The sequence below is a fragment of the Symphodus melops genome, assembly GCF_947650265.1.
Source record: "Symphodus melops genome assembly, chromosome: 11".
Lineage (NCBI taxonomy): Eukaryota > Metazoa > Chordata > Actinopteri > Labriformes > Labridae > Symphodus > Symphodus melops.
Window position 1 is genome coordinate 20,364,796 of NC_136701.1, and position 14,638 is coordinate 20,379,433.

The window sequence follows — 14,638 nt, forward strand, 5'->3', positions numbered from 1 at the left end:
TTTTATTTGTTTATATTAGATACAGTGCTGCTTTGACTCTGTGAATACGTACCATGTTTGGTCACATCACTGAGTAAATCCACTCTGAGCCTGTATTTGTTCATGCCTCTAGACCCCTCTGTTTCAGACCTGCTCAGACTGTTTCCGTGTCTACAGCTTTAAATGTGAGACCACGCCCCTCTTGTTTACAATGAGAAGGTAGACTCGGAGGTCAGAACTAGTCGTCCTAGTGTCACCAACCTGGGGGAGGGGTAACTGCCCTTTGTGATGTCATAAAGGGGAGAAACTCCAAATGGCCTGTTTGAGCACACATTTTTGTAAAAGTGGATCAAATCAAAGATTGGAGAGGATGGACTTTTCTTCTTATTGGTGGGTTTGTAAAAAGACTAGGGACACATCAGTATTTGATAAAAATGTTCAAGAGCAATTTGCGTAGTGACCTCTAAATACGAGTGAAAAGAACTGAATGAAAAAAGGACCTGCACTAGAGATGAAGTTAAGAATCCTGTGTCCTATTGATGAGTAGATGTCATTTTGTGAAACAGCTCAGAGAATCAAACATGCATGTGTTTTCTTACTGGCATTAAGTAAATAAACATATCAGTTTAAACAATTAAAAAAACGAGAGTTAAAGATTTTTTTTAAATCCTCCAAAAGGAAGATAACGACTTGGAGACTTTTTCAGATTTTTGCACACTGGCCTTTCCTGATCATGTTAGCTTGGACAGCTCTTTTTTACTGCAGGGTTGATGTGAGGAAGAGGAGCACTTTAATGCCATGTTGTGGGAGCTTTTGTGCGAATCCATGCTTAAAATAATGGGATGACGGCTCATTAAGAAGTTTTATTGGTCTGAAAATCCACAAAACATTTCATCGACGTGACATTTTTTCAAAAATACTGCGAACAACTAAAGATATGCATGAAAGGACTGTTTTACAGAAGTGTAGCATCAGGAGTATCAACACATCACAAAAAAATACACTCACATCCAACAAAGATCTGAACAATTTAAAATGAGAAAAACTAAAATGTTGTTTTTGTTTTTTTTAACCAGTAATGGAAATGTTTGGAAAAGGAGTATGTGGCCCCGATGGTTCAGCAGGTTTTCCAGGTTGAATGAGGTTCTTCGGCCACGGAGTTCAGGTAATACCAACATGTTATATTCATCAGTCACAGATCACCCAGCGGCCCCCTCAGGTTAACTGTCAGCTCATTTTTAAATAAAGGGTAACTTTTCATTTCTACAACCTGATGTAAACCAGAGCAGGCAGGTCTCTGTGATCTGCAGCTGCTGCTGTACAAGGGTTGACCTCATCTTTCTGAAGGCCCCATTATCTGGAATTATACAGTATGTTTTTCTGCAAAGTCATAACCATCTAGAGCGCAAATAAAAAGTTACACTGCCGGCTATGCAGAGTGAGAACCTGTGCAGGTGACGATGAATAAATTCAGTCTTGAAGTGTCCCACCTTTCACATCAGCTCAGGGATACTATCTGCTAAAGCCTCACACCAGAGGTTCATTTCTTCATCTTGAGGTCAGCTTCTATGGCACAACGGCGCCCTCTGGTGCCTCCATCCTACACAGCGTGAAAACACAAAGAAGGAATAACCTGTAAACACCCCATTAGGTCTTCACACAAGCTTTCTATTTAATCAACATCTGCAGCTCAATAAAACAAAACAAGAACAAAGAGAGAAACTGTAAAGGCTGTAAGATGGGTACTTACAAAGAGAGAAAGAAGGAAGGCAGGAGAGGACATGGAGACTGTGTCCTGTAAGAGGAAACTGATGAAAATCAGATCAAAAGTGCAGTGGATAAAAGAAAAATGTAAGACACAACACACGTTGGCAAAGGTTAATATGAGATTTCAGAAAGCTGCCGTTGGAAGATTTTTTTTATGAACAACGTGCACATCAGATTCACTGATTTTCAAAGCACAGCCTGAGACTCAACGATTCTCTCCTCCCGTCTCTTTAAGTTCACCAGAGCCCCATGAAATCAACCGTTAACGCTTGCTTTAGCAGCACTTTACCACACAACTATGTGAGGAGGACAAACTGTGCAAACAGACGCTGACTCATGAGGAAAGCATGCGAAAGTGACGGCCCCACATCGACACGATAATTAAAACATTTAAAATAGAATAAAGTAGTTAACTTTGGATTGTTTCTTCAGAGTGAGTTATCGTGGTCAGGTACTGTAGATGTCTTACAGCTAATCTTTTCTGCAGTTAATCTCACGGTCACATGATGAGGCAGAATGTATCTCTGACACAATGACAAAAACATCACTGACTGTCCGTTTATTTTCTACCTTCATGAAATAATTGCGTGTATGCGTTGGTATATAGTTCTCAGTAACTTTCTTCACATTACTGCACGAGTTCTTCTCTGCCTGCTGTTCTCCGAAGCGTAACACGAGCCTACCGATATTTATTTCAACCCTGGGTTTTAAACTTACCGTCATTGGCAAAGAGAAAGGAAAAATCAAAACACCAGAAAACCGTGTGACTTATTTATACCAGTTATCTTTGTTCAGTACTGTGTTCATAGACATCCAAGATACAAAGTAGGTTAATCAAACACATAAGGAATACAGATAATAGATCAATACATGGTGTTAAGAAACAATGTGACGTTGATGCATTATTAAAGCTGGCTTCCAAAGAAACAGATTTTCACTGTGATGGATAATCTATTTCAGGAGTCATATTAACTTCTTAGCACTGTTAGCAATTGATATTAGCCAAAAAGCTACCCTTCTACAAACTAACATCATGCTTTGGAAAATGGCATGCAGATCTACTTTAGCGTCTCTATCGTCTACATTTAATCAACCTGTTGTCTCACCCTTGTCTCTTCTTCTGTACTCTCTGCTTTTGTCAAAATTCTAGTGAAGCACCTTGTCAGTGGAGTCCTGTTTGCGTGTGCTCTCACGGCCCCGCAGGCTCTTGGCGCTGATGCCAGACTCGGACGTCTCCATGATGAGCTGGGTGGCTAGAAACTGCTGGATCTGCTCTAAGACGTCCCGCTGCATCTCCAGAGCCATGTGGTACACGTCGTGATCCAGGCTGTTGTACATGACGGCGTTCTGAAACATCAGCATGATGTCCCTCTGGAACTCAGCCGTGGTCCGGATCAAGCCGGTCTCGATGTTCTTTTTAATGGTGGCCAAGTCCATGGGCCTGCGGGTAATAGTGTTAAAAAGTCCTTTTACTGTGCTGTCATACATTTTTGTACTGTTTATGACCAAGACATGCTGTAAAATAGGACCACAGCAAAAGAACCCTGTGCTCACCTGTGCACAATACTGTGGTACCCAGGAGCTATTTCATCTGTTACTGGCTGAAGGAAGACATTTGCATACCTACAACACATCCACATGTGTAGTTTAATTCTATGACGACACGAATAAGATCAAAAATCTACATTAGGACAAGCTCGGCATCAGCGTTTCTGTTTTCCTGACCTGTGATTGGCAGCTGCACGCCACACCAACATAATGGCTTTCTTCCAGATTTTCTGGGCCTGCAGAGCTTCCAGGTCCTCACTGCACATGGAGCTGCACAATAATAGCGTGCGAGTGGGGGAAAAAAAAAAAAAAAAAAGGGGAAGAAAAAGACAGGCCCGTCATCAAGCAGAACTTGATCTGCAGCATGACTCAGTGAAAAAGAATTCTGTCGACAGAGAAGTAAAACAATCTGCGTACACAACATCAAATCTCCATCTAGAGGGCAATCTTTTTCTTGATTGACACTTTCTTGTCAAGTGTGTTACACTCACAACTGCGAGGAGGCGGGGCTGCTGGGGATGGAGTCTGCGGTTGTGTGGAGCTGCAGAGAGGAGGAGGCTGTGTGCAGGCTGTATCCATCCTCGCTCTCACTGGCCGCAGGCTCTAGTTCCATCTCCCCGTCCGGTTCTGACAAGAATCCCTCCGCCCCGTCGCCCTCTTCTTCCTCTTCCTCCTCTTCTTCTTCCTCGCCACACGCTGCCTGTCGGTTGACCTCGTTGTGAACTTTTATCCCTGAGGTTTTTTCTCCACGCCCCACATTCTGTCCATCCCCTGCCTTCATGTCCTGCTAAGATGTGGGGGGAAAAAACCCAGAGAGAATCAAGCTTATGGTGAAGGAATATTGTGGAGCTACAAACTGTAGATTTGAGTTCAGCATTTACAAGCATCGTGTTCGCTCTGTCCTTGATTGGTGCTATACCTTAGGATGCCTTTGTTTCAGTGGGTTATCTTCTAATACTGATTCTGCCAAGATAGTAAAGATGAATAATAAGCAGGAAGTCGTTATGCAAAAAGGCCATGTTGCACACAAAACGCATTATTAATATTAGTATTTATGCATGTGTGTGCATACCTTCAGAGGATCTATTAAGTCTTTGCTGTGCCCACTTCTCACTCTCACTTTTTAAGTTTAAATCCAATGACATCTGGCGTTTCTGGTGCTTCACATCTCCACTCTCTCTCCTTGCCTCTGGCTGTGGAGTTGCCCCAGCGGGACGATGCTCCAAACTTCTCGAGTTGCACGAGGAGATGGGGGGACGGCCCCTTAGTCCCACTGAAAAAGCTGCAAAACAGTTACCTTGACTGTTGCACAGAGAGGACAGTGAAGCAGAAGTCCCACCCTGATTTTCCAGCACCTGTGTCTTCCCCTCCAGGCTACAGCTAAGAGACAAGGACTGCTGGGCCCCTGTGGGTACTGCTGAGTGAGGCTCGTGGGGCTGGAAAGGCCCAGCAGTCCAGGCACCAGACAAAGCATGGCTGTTCTCCTCACACAGTGACAGAGCAGCCTCAACTGCAGCTGCATCCAACGCCTCTGCAGTCTCATCCGCCTGTGAAAGAAGTGTTCAAAGAAAAAAAACATGCCGTTTTTAATTAGCGTTTGCTTTGTTTGCCACAGTCCTCAGTGATTGCATGAGTGAGGCATTATCCTTTATCCACAGTCTAACTCAAATGTTGACCTTGTCCTCAATGATGGCGATGATGTCTCCCACTGTCTTCAGGTCCAGCTCGTCTCCCATGTAGGACACAGTCACATCCTCCTCACTGAGCTCTGACACCTTGACATCTGCAGAGACAGGCTGGCATCCAGGGGACGCCATCACATCCACTTCTGCGCACAAACAACAGATTTTTCACTGTTCGATTTTTTTTTAATTTTTTTTTCAAGACACAGTTTTAAGAAAGTCAGTTTTATTTTATTTTCGTTCCTTAAACCGTATCAGGATGTTTTGAGGGTTATAGCCTGTGGATTGATAGAGGGGTGTGCGGCACAGGGGACAGACCTGTGCTTGCAGAGGAAGTAGAGCCAATGGGAACAGGAGTGCCAGCAGAGAGAGGGGCACTCGAGACTGAGTTTGCACTGACCATAAAACCTAACTGGGCAGAGAACTGGGTGGGACCCGCCTCCAGGAGACGAGATAACATCGGGGCGCCTGCAAGACAAGCATTTGTTCATTTTTAAATATTAAACACAAAGAGCAGAGGATTGGAGAAGAAGTGCTGGTTTATGAGCTACACAATGTATGAGCAAACAACTTAGTACAGTCGCATGTGTACAGTGTATATAGACAGCAAACGTACATTTACTACTTTGTGTTTTAAATTTAATTTCATGCAATCAACACGAGACGTTCGTTTTATTTCTGCTTTCAATCACTGTTAAGAAAGTAATCCTTGTCAACGTGTGAAACGAGTAAAACATAAGTCATGACCATCTGTACCTGTAGCCTGAGAAAGCGGTTGGGTGGGTGGAGCCAGCTGCAGGTCATGTGATGATATGGTCGCATCTCCATCCCCAATCTGAGGAATAAATATACATCACATGAGGAAAACTAACGTGCATTCTGATTTCCTTTTCAAGTGCATAAACTTTAAAGCATGCCCTTCATTTACCCCTCCGTGCAGCAACACAAGCTTCCTGACTGAACATCATAAAAGCATTTAACTATTCAAACACATCCAGGAGGTATCGATCATGTCCATCATCTAAACCTCTGTTGGCCAAACGACAGAACCTGGCTGCGACGGATACGCACGCCGTACTGATGATATATGACTTGGTGATGAAAGCTGTGACGCAGAGGTATGGACATGAGGAGGTCTTTAAATAAACAAAATTCATCTATAATAATAAAAATTATAATAAAAAACAGAATTTGATAAGGATTGAAACATTTGTGCAATCAAAAAAAAACAACACAATATCCACACCTACCAAGCCTCAAAACTATAAAGTAAAGTCTGATTCACAATTTTCGAAACGTTGAATGAAGCCTCCTGTCTTAAAAAAAGCTGAGATGAAGATGGGATGTCCCAGAGAAACGCCTCCACCTACGAGTCGAGCATTTGTAGCCAAGATGTTTCCTTTCTTCAGTAACTCGGACAGAAGCGGAGATGGCGGTGGTGTTGCTTTCTGGTTCAGGAGCTTCTTTTGGGTGGGGTCATCAAGAAGTGTCCCGTGGCTGATGTCATCATCACCAGGTCCACAAGTCTCCGGAATTGTCATTAATCTGGTTGATCCGGCCGCCTGGAGCCGGAGAGGGAAACATGAAGTCTTACAGCTTTACCTATCAAGGAATACTTCTGATTACCAACAAAGTGTCAACAAAACAATACTTGATGATGTTTCTAATGTAGTTTTGTCTCCTACAGGGAGGAAGGTCATGTTCTAATTTTGATTTAATGTCTTAATGCATGCAGGCAGTTTTAAACATCAAGTTAAAAAGCAGAATATTTAATATATGGCAAATGTATCATAGAGGCAGATGTCGTTAGCTCATTTAAACATGTGACCCAACTCCTTCATGTTGGCAGATATACAATTATTAACCAAAAATACCAACTAACATCACTCACATTCTTTGATGATGTAAGATCTAGTGTCAGGCACTCGAGTGGGTCACTGGGGGAGAAGTCCTGATTCGGGGAGCTACAGCCTGTGGGTGAGTGCATGGTGATGCCGGGCATTCGCTTAGGCGTGTTCTTTGCCACCTGTCTGGCTGAAAGAGGGACGGGCAGCACAGAGAGGATTTCTATCAGGCTAACAATAGACATCCATCTATCATCTATCTATCCATCCATCTATCTATCTAAATATACATAATGTGCTAAAAAAAACTTAATAGCTCTAATAAGTTTTAATTTACAGTGTTTTATTTCTATCTCCAGTTCTTCACGTTTATCCAGTAAATGTTTGCAAGAACCCTTCCGAATCCAAAAAGCAATTTGTTGACAACTCAAAAGCATGCATCCTGGGGTGAGAAAGCATTTGCCTTTTACAGTTTTTACAGTTCAGATATTGTTAAGTGTTCATCACAAAGACTAATACCAACTACTGGCACAGTCCTTCTTCTTTTTCTGTCCTACAGGAAGTGTTATAATGATGTTTATCATAAGCATTTTAGCAATCCAACAAGATAATGCGCAAAACATTGCACACCAGCCTTTAGCCCATTGACATGTTGATATGCTTATAGCTCAGCAAAATGACTGAATCTGACTCAACACACCAGAGGTCAGACGGAGCCACAACTGCCAATGTTGGCCTCAGTCCGCAATGAAACCTGCGATGATTCCTCTAATAGCTATTTAATAAACCAGTGTAGTTATATTTATTTGCTGCTGATTTCTGAAATGATAATCTGATGTCGAGTTTTCAATGAAAATTAAATATGAAATATCTTACAAGTTGTTTTTCCCCCGTACAGTTCATATCACCTCTTCAATACCAAAGTAAAAGCACCGATCACTACATTGTTGTTACGCAATCTAAAGGGTCTGTTTTAAGTTGATGTTGGATTATTTCTATAGCAAACCAGATGACTTACTAAAGATGAGTCAGCTAAGGATGTTTTCACAGCTTTACTTAGACCAGTAAAAAAGTAAATAACACCAGAAGTAGGTAATGATTTTTCATATCACATAATACCCATTAAAATTGAAGGTGATACCCTGATAAGCAGCATCTGTGTTCTTTCTGTTCAATTCTGCTTCCTCCTCCTCCCGTTTCTTCTTCCTGACAGACACACAGAAGACCATCTTTCGTTTTAATTGTCCAAGCTTAAATTAAGAAGAAGAGATGAGCAGTACGGTTGTTTTGCTTCTTACTGCTGGATTTCTTCCCATATCTCTTCTAGTTTGGAATCGAGATGTCCTGCTTGAATCAGCTCAGTCTCTCTCTTCAGCTTCCTACAAAGACAAAGTCATCGATGCAGTTTATGATGAAGATGCTAGTTTGTTTGGTTTGAAAATGATCTGCGCATGCTGTTAAAGGCCATGACTGTAGACCTGTGCTTCTCCTGTGTTTCTTTGATCAACTTCTTTAGCTCATCAATCCTTTGAGCAGTCAGCCTCCGCACTATCACGTCCTCAACTGTCTCCACCACTTCACCTTTTTCACCACGTTTTCGCCTGGAGGTTAAAATAAATACATGTATTTACACGTTGCTTTCTGACATAGACGCACGTGTTCATCATGAAAAAATAATGTTTATCTATTTCAGCTTACAACTCTGCACAAGCATGCTGGGGATAAAAGTAGCTTATGATCTCACTTTGGTGCTTCTGTTGTTTCCAGGAGCTCAGAGTACTTGGAGGCACAATGCTGTGAACAGTCAGGTGACAATCAAGGCCTTCATTACAGGACAAAAAAAATCATACAAATTGTCTTTGTGTTCTACAATACAGCAAGCTCAGGCGTCATCGTACCTTTTGAGAGAACCAGTCAGGTGGTCGCCCAGATTCTGCAAACGGTTTGATGGCTCGACTGACAGACACCCTGTTAAAAATGATCCAGGAGGAAATAAATACTCTAATCCAAAGCTGCCTTCTATTTCTGTCTTGGTTTATTACTGTCCTTATTAAACGTCTAGAATCTTCTAATTGTGTGCTGTCTTTTTGATTGTTGTTATTATTTTTAAGCAGTCTTTTACACTTTTAAGTAAATGCATTTCAAACATGTTTGCAAATTTAGAGAAAAACATGCACTGAACAAACACATGCAGACTATCACGGATGGTTACAGCATTGTGTGTGCGTCTTTTGACTGTGAGAGAAAACAACTGCTCTTTATGCAATGCCACGAAACACGAAGCCTATAGATGGACATTTTTTGCCAACAAAAGTATAACTGGCACAACTGCTTTACACATACGTAGCAACAATTAAACAAGGGTTCAGCACCAGTTCTGGTCGCCACTCTTCATGACAGATGTTGCCAAACACAGCTTCTCCCTCACTGACCATGGCTCTGTTGGTCCAATGACAAGCAGCTTGTGTTCTGCACATGTGAATGAAAAACAGTCAACACATGGATGCATATTTCAGTAAGTTATAAAACAAACGTGTGTCATGCATATTCGACTGAGCAGCAGTTACACAATATTTCAGGCCTGGCTTTGTTAATCTCTTGAGCTTCATGTTGATGCCCACCATGCTCACTGTGGACACAGAGACTGACTGACTGCACGAAGACACACACATACACACGCGCGCACACACGCACGCGCGCACACACACATAGAGAGCTGATAGATAACTGCAGGAGTTAAATATGAATCACCACTTCAAGGACCTGTCAAGTCTTAATGACAGCTATTCATTCGAGCAGGCTCATCTGCAGGGAGCTTCAGTGAAGGAAGTTAGAGAGCTCATAACATGCACAGTACGACACTCTCAGTCAGTGCTAACATTTATAGCATGTCATGGTATTTTGCTATGTACCAACACGAGTACTCACTTCCAACGCCGTTTGCCATCTCCCTGTCATCCCGACATCTCATACATCGTGGAAGATAGAAACCCAGCAGTCAATAACACTGACGAGGTCCGAAAAAAGACAGACTTGAAACGATGCAGGTCACCATCAATGTGTGTGTGTGTGTGTGTGTGTGTGAGCGTCGTTGTGGATGTAAAGGATTTTTTTTTCTTTCTTAGCTAGCACGCTGAATCACCCTGAAAGTCTCGCCTGTCTTTTAGCTGTAACTTAAAGATTAAGTAGCTAGCTCAAAATGCTAAAATTAACCACAGCAATGTGTTAAAAATAAAAAACACTCTCTGAAACGAGTTAAATCGTTTTTTAAACTCCACCAAGTACAAACCAAACGGGTAATTTTTTGTTTTTTTTTCTCAAGTCACTGATGTTATTTCGGGTTTTAGCTAGCCGCTCGTGCTCGTACACGCCCACCACCACAGCAGATAAACGACCCTGGATGATGCTCGTGCTCGTTACTGAGCATTTAATTTAAGCTTCTTTTTTTTTACATTAATACAAAACTACCAGTTTTATTATGGTTGGAAAACAACAAAAAACTGCAATGGTAATAGTACAAAAACAATACATGTATAAATAGACTTTTTTTCCTTATTTATTTAATCTTTATTTAACCAGGAAGATAAAAACTCATTGAGATTAAAAATCTCTTTTTTCAAGAGTGTCGTGGAGAAAACAAGCAGCAACACAACAATACAAACATAAAAATACAGCATCGGGCAATTAAAAGACACAAATAGTATCTGAGCAGCAATTGTTTGTCAGGGTCATCCATAAAAATATCAGGGAGAACATCTACAGCCAGATGTGTCTTTCTTTAGTATTGTAACTAACTTGACTAGACTGAGTTTATTTTGTTTACACTGCATTTCTAATAATTCCAAATAGGCTAATAAGCTTTTATCACTTTACCTCATGTCAATTGTTTTCTTCCTAGGCCTACTGAAGTGGTGATTTTGATGAGTGATACCAATGAAGCTGTTTACAGACTGGGCAGCAGGAGCTACTAACCGGAAAATCTGGTTTGTGGCCAGCATGATGGGGCAAAAATAAACAAACTCAGGCTCATCAGACTCACAGGTGAACTTGGGATTCTCTGCAGTGAACCTTTTGCAGATTGCTTGTGATAATTCTTTTGTCAACAACTTTTGTCTATAGTTTCGAAAAAAAGTTTTAAACTTTTTTGATTTGATTTTTGATTTTCAACATGTTGAGGTTGATTCTTATATAGGCTACTTTCATTCCCTCAAATAATGTTAGAATTGCTTGTTTTTCTCCATACCCTGTTTATACCCTGTTTTTTTAAGCTTAATCAGTAGTAGTTACACACTATTATTTTCTTAGCATGACTCATCTAATATATCTGAGCCTGCACGCTGAGTATAAAATGTGATCTGAGAGACTACAGTAAATGCCATCAAAATAATCTGTACAAGAAGAAAATCAATCTCACACCTGAAGAAACAATAATACACATTTTATAGACCTAATATGTGCCTCATATGTACAGAAGGCTCGTGGTGCTATGTTTTGGCAGTGATCCATAACATATGAGGGTTATTTGGGTTTAGCATGTTTATGAGTTTAGTATGTTCATAGTATTCATAGTGTTCTATATCTGTGCTGTTTTTGACACTTAAGAGACAAAGTATAGTGGCAAAAAAGGACTACGATGTCTTTAAATGTAATCCTGAAAATACTCCACCCCTGCTCTCCAGTAAGTAAACAGAATCTCAACATTTCCCTCGAGAATCATCCAACGCAACAGTGTGCAAATTAATTCTTTTTCTGGCCCTTGGTGACAGAAGTTAGCTGTGTGAAGCAGCAGCACTTATAACTCATATGGCCCCTCGTCTTTCGCAGAGATGGAGACCACCAATTACAGGGAAACAAATGTTAATGAGGGATTTGACATTTAACTCCATAACACCGCCACTTTGCCCCCTGCTACTGTGTGGAGTAACTATCATCTCTGCGGGAGAAGACGGGCGGCTCTGTAGAGGATCGCTACATATTATTAACACATTTTTTGCCAAGCAAACCTCAAACCTCAATCACTTAAAATTCAACTATTGGACACATGATGTGCATGTGTATTTGTTGTAAGAAATAAATTCCTACTTTTTGGAGCTTCGTACGATCCATCTGTGATCCTTTGTGCTTTAGAGTTCTTGTTTACTGTTTTCAGACTAAGTCTGCACAATTACCCCTGTCACGTTTTCAAAGAGACACTCATGGGGTTGCTTCAGCTTAAATCACACAATCCAGTATGGATAACATGATGTAGAAGAAACACAATCAGACACAGGTTTCTTCTTCATCTCCCAAGACTCCTTGAAATGCTCCTCCTCAGAGTGTAAAACCTACCATCTTCATCGAACTTGTATACACCAAAAATGAACTGATTACTTTTGGAGGTCCTTTAATTGGAATTCCAACATGAACTCATACAACCAGTTCATCTCGGGATAAATGATGATTACCCTCTATTAAGTTTTCCATAGAAAAATTACACCCACTACAGTCTTAAATGTATCCTCTTTACAAACTAAATACCAAAAGGAAAATGGATTAAAGTTGTAGAAAAAAACATTGCCTATTTTCTTGAGAACTAAAGTGTTATGTCCCTTTAGCTGCAAGGGAGGAAATTGTTGTTTATCCTTATGGTAAGCACACTATAAACTATTTAAATGCCATCCCTTTTAAAGATCTTCCATCTAAGAACACAAACTCATGTATTATTATCTCTCGAGTTGAAGGTCACACCACATGTTGCCTTTAAACTGCTGCACTGAGCCCATCCTGGGGGCAGAACCGCAGCTTATTATTTGTAGGAGGGAACCTATTGAAGCTTCACTCCTCATCTTTAATGTCACTTCATTCGTTACAGTCAGCTGCTGTGGTGGGGACCCTGTTGAAGACAAGCGGACTTTTATTCAAGGAGCCAAACTGTTGCTGTTGGGCTTTTGGTGAGTCATGTTGTAGATTATTATGAGTTATGGTTAAGTCTCGATAAAAATTGCATCATCATTTTTTTTAATCAAATTTTGTATAATTGATAAAACATTCCTGTCTGAGCTTACTTATTCTGCATGTTTGCAAAAATCAAAAGAATATTCCGAAATGAGTGATTATATAAGAATGTGAGGGTTATTATTCGTTGATTGATGAATACATTTATCTTCCACTTCAATGCTAATTCGTTTTGATAAATTGCTCTTTTCTTTTATTGCCTTGTATTTTCCTCAAGATTGATCTCCTGAATCAGTCTGAGCAGCTGAGCAGCTTATTAGCAGCTGGCTGGCGGGTAGATTAATAGCCAAAGAGGCAATGATTTATATCTGCAGTTTATGAGAGAACATATTGTGAAGGAGCAACAAGTTAATGTTAGGTGTATTTACATTCTCAGCTTGCAGTTTCCTCTCCCCCTGGGGAAGCCGCTCTGCCCCCCCTCCAACTCCCCTGCCCTCCTCCTCTGAGACCCTCCCTGTGCCACTTGCAGCTGAGACACAGGGAGCAGAATTAACGAGCAAATTGAAACTCTTTACACAACACAGAATTGATTGTCACCTACTGTTTACAACATTAGGTTGAAACATTCACTTGCCACTTCTTTACAAGTTATCCAAACTGATTTTATTGTTTTGGTCTGTTTACCTGATATTTGATGGTTTTCTGCAGACTGTCTGGCTTTAGTGTGAAAGAGGAAGGATGTCCAACAACATGGCCAAGATTGCAGATGCTCGAAAGACGGTGGAACAGTTGAAACTGGAGGTCAACATAGAGAGGATGATGGTGGGTCAATGCATCTTAGAAATACATATCACCATGATTGTGGGGAGTTCAGTAAGACAAAGTGCCGAGTAGAGTTATGCTGTTTAAGTTCCTGTGAGGAACTTTTGGTTTGTGTTGGTTTTGTCACCCCCTGGGGGGCAAAATGTTATGTCTTATCTCTTTGCTGATCTTGTCCTTTGCATGTTTCATTCAGTGTCCTGATTTAATAGCTTGTCAGGTTGTTGTTTTTCTGACAGTCAGAGATTCTAGTTACAAGGAATCTTTATTGGGAAAAATGTAAACAAAGGCTGTCCCTGCAGTGTGCTGTGACACCTACCAGGCAGCAGCAGTAACAAGCATCGAACATAACTGTGAAGAAATCTGGTTTCTGAATGTATGTAGATTGTGGTGCAAGTACAGATAAACCAGTTGTACTTTCAGTTTGTCCACAATACCTCGCAGGAGCTTCAACAAACCAAAAGCACCATTCCTGACATTTCTGTTTTTCTCAAAAGAAACTTGCCATGTTTAGTCTGTGATCAATCTTAAATTTGCAACAATCAAAAAGCTATACACAATGTTTCAACATGTAAACGGTCATGTACCAGCTAGATCTCTACCCCTTTTTTAAAAAAAAATGTAATCCCTCTCCAGTCAAATAGTTGAAACACTTTCAACATCTGACGTCAGTGACAGGTTTTTCCTTCTTTAGACACACCCTCTAACACAACCTTTTTTTTCCAGGTGTCTAAAGCAGCAGCTGATCTGATGGCCTACTGTGAAACTCATGCCAAAGAGGACCCACTGGTGACACCTGTGCCTTCTTCTGAGAACCCGTTTCGAGAGAAGAAGTTGTTCTGTGAAATCCTATAGCTGCCACATGCTCAAAACTAATGTCTGCTTTTTAACATCAACATTATTTTCCTGAGTGAATTCCATGTCAGCCTTAATGACATAATGAAAATAACTTTTCTACTATTTTCCGTTTTGTAACAAAATAGCTCTTTTTGTCCACCTTCTCCTGAGGAATTATCCACTTGTTAACGTGACAATGACAGCAATAAAGATGTGTTGAGAATGTGT

General features: G+C 40.9%; 2 protein-coding genes across 9 annotated transcripts; one reads left to right on the forward strand and one right to left on the reverse strand.

Annotated features, from left to right (window-relative positions):
- Positions 1–822: 822 nt before the first annotated feature.
- Positions 823–10,166, reverse strand: brd8a (bromodomain containing 8a). Of its 6 annotated transcripts, none has more exons than XM_079356417.1 (20): positions 9,749–10,166; positions 9,193–9,289; positions 8,719–8,788; positions 8,565–8,614; positions 8,299–8,421; positions 8,119–8,199; positions 7,962–8,026; positions 6,868–7,010; positions 6,347–6,538; positions 5,733–5,811; positions 5,295–5,444; positions 4,971–5,122; positions 4,367–4,841; positions 4,214–4,257; positions 3,786–4,078; positions 3,472–3,564; positions 3,301–3,369; positions 2,905–3,187; positions 1,730–1,774; positions 823–1,579 (listed from the first exon to the last, which is right to left on the reverse strand). In XM_079356417.1, exons 1-20 carry the CDS (start codon positions 9,789–9,791, stop codon positions 1,520–1,522), a joined length of 2,607 nt encoding a protein of 868 aa, XP_079212543.1. In that variant the 5' UTR covers positions 9,792–10,166; the 3' UTR covers positions 823–1,519. The 6 variants fall into 6 exon arrangements, with proteins under 6 accessions (XP_079212543.1, XP_079212542.1, XP_079212544.1 ...); XM_079356416.1 differs by having other exon boundaries at positions 3,786–4,081; positions 9,749–10,165; XM_079356418.1 differs by lacking the exon at positions 1,730–1,774 and having other exon boundaries at positions 3,786–4,081; positions 9,749–10,165.
- gng8 (guanine nucleotide binding protein (G protein), gamma 8) lies at positions 9,744–14,633 on the forward strand. 3 transcript variants are annotated; one of them, XM_079356424.1, is made up of 5 exons: positions 9,777–9,867; positions 10,770–10,861; positions 12,672–12,750; positions 13,463–13,576; positions 14,300–14,633. In XM_079356424.1, the coding sequence occupies exons 4-5, from the start codon at positions 13,493–13,495 to the stop codon at positions 14,426–14,428; spliced, it is 213 nt and encodes a 70-aa protein (XP_079212550.1). In that variant the 5' UTR covers positions 9,777–9,867; positions 10,770–10,861; positions 12,672–12,750; positions 13,463–13,492; the 3' UTR covers positions 14,429–14,633. The 3 variants fall into 3 exon arrangements, with proteins under 3 accessions (XP_079212551.1, XP_079212550.1, XP_079212549.1); XM_079356423.1 differs by having other exon boundaries at positions 9,779–9,867; positions 10,719–10,861; XM_079356425.1 differs by lacking the exon at positions 10,770–10,861 and having other exon boundaries at positions 9,744–9,867.
- Positions 14,634–14,638: the final 5 nt, after the last annotated feature.

Coding starts and splice junctions, on each gene's coding strand:
- gng8 (XM_079356425.1), top strand. CDS start 13,493: ATGTCCAACAACATGGCCAAGATTGCAGATGCTCGAAAGACGGTGGAA. Junction 13,577..14,299: donor TCAACATAGAGAGGATGATG/GTGGGTCAATGC, acceptor TTTTTTTTCCAG/GTGTCTAAAGCAGCAGCTGA.
- brd8a (XM_079356416.1), bottom strand. CDS start 9,791: ATGAGATGTCGGGATGACAGGGAGATGGCAAACGGCGTTGGAA. Junction 4,082..4,213: donor TGAAACAAAGGCATCCTAAG/GTATAGCACCAA, acceptor CCCACATCTTAG/CAGGACATGAAGGCAGGGGA. Junction 3,370..3,471: donor CGTGCAGCTGCCAATCACAG/GTCAGGAAAACA, acceptor GATGTGTTGTAG/GTATGCAAATGTCTTCCTTC.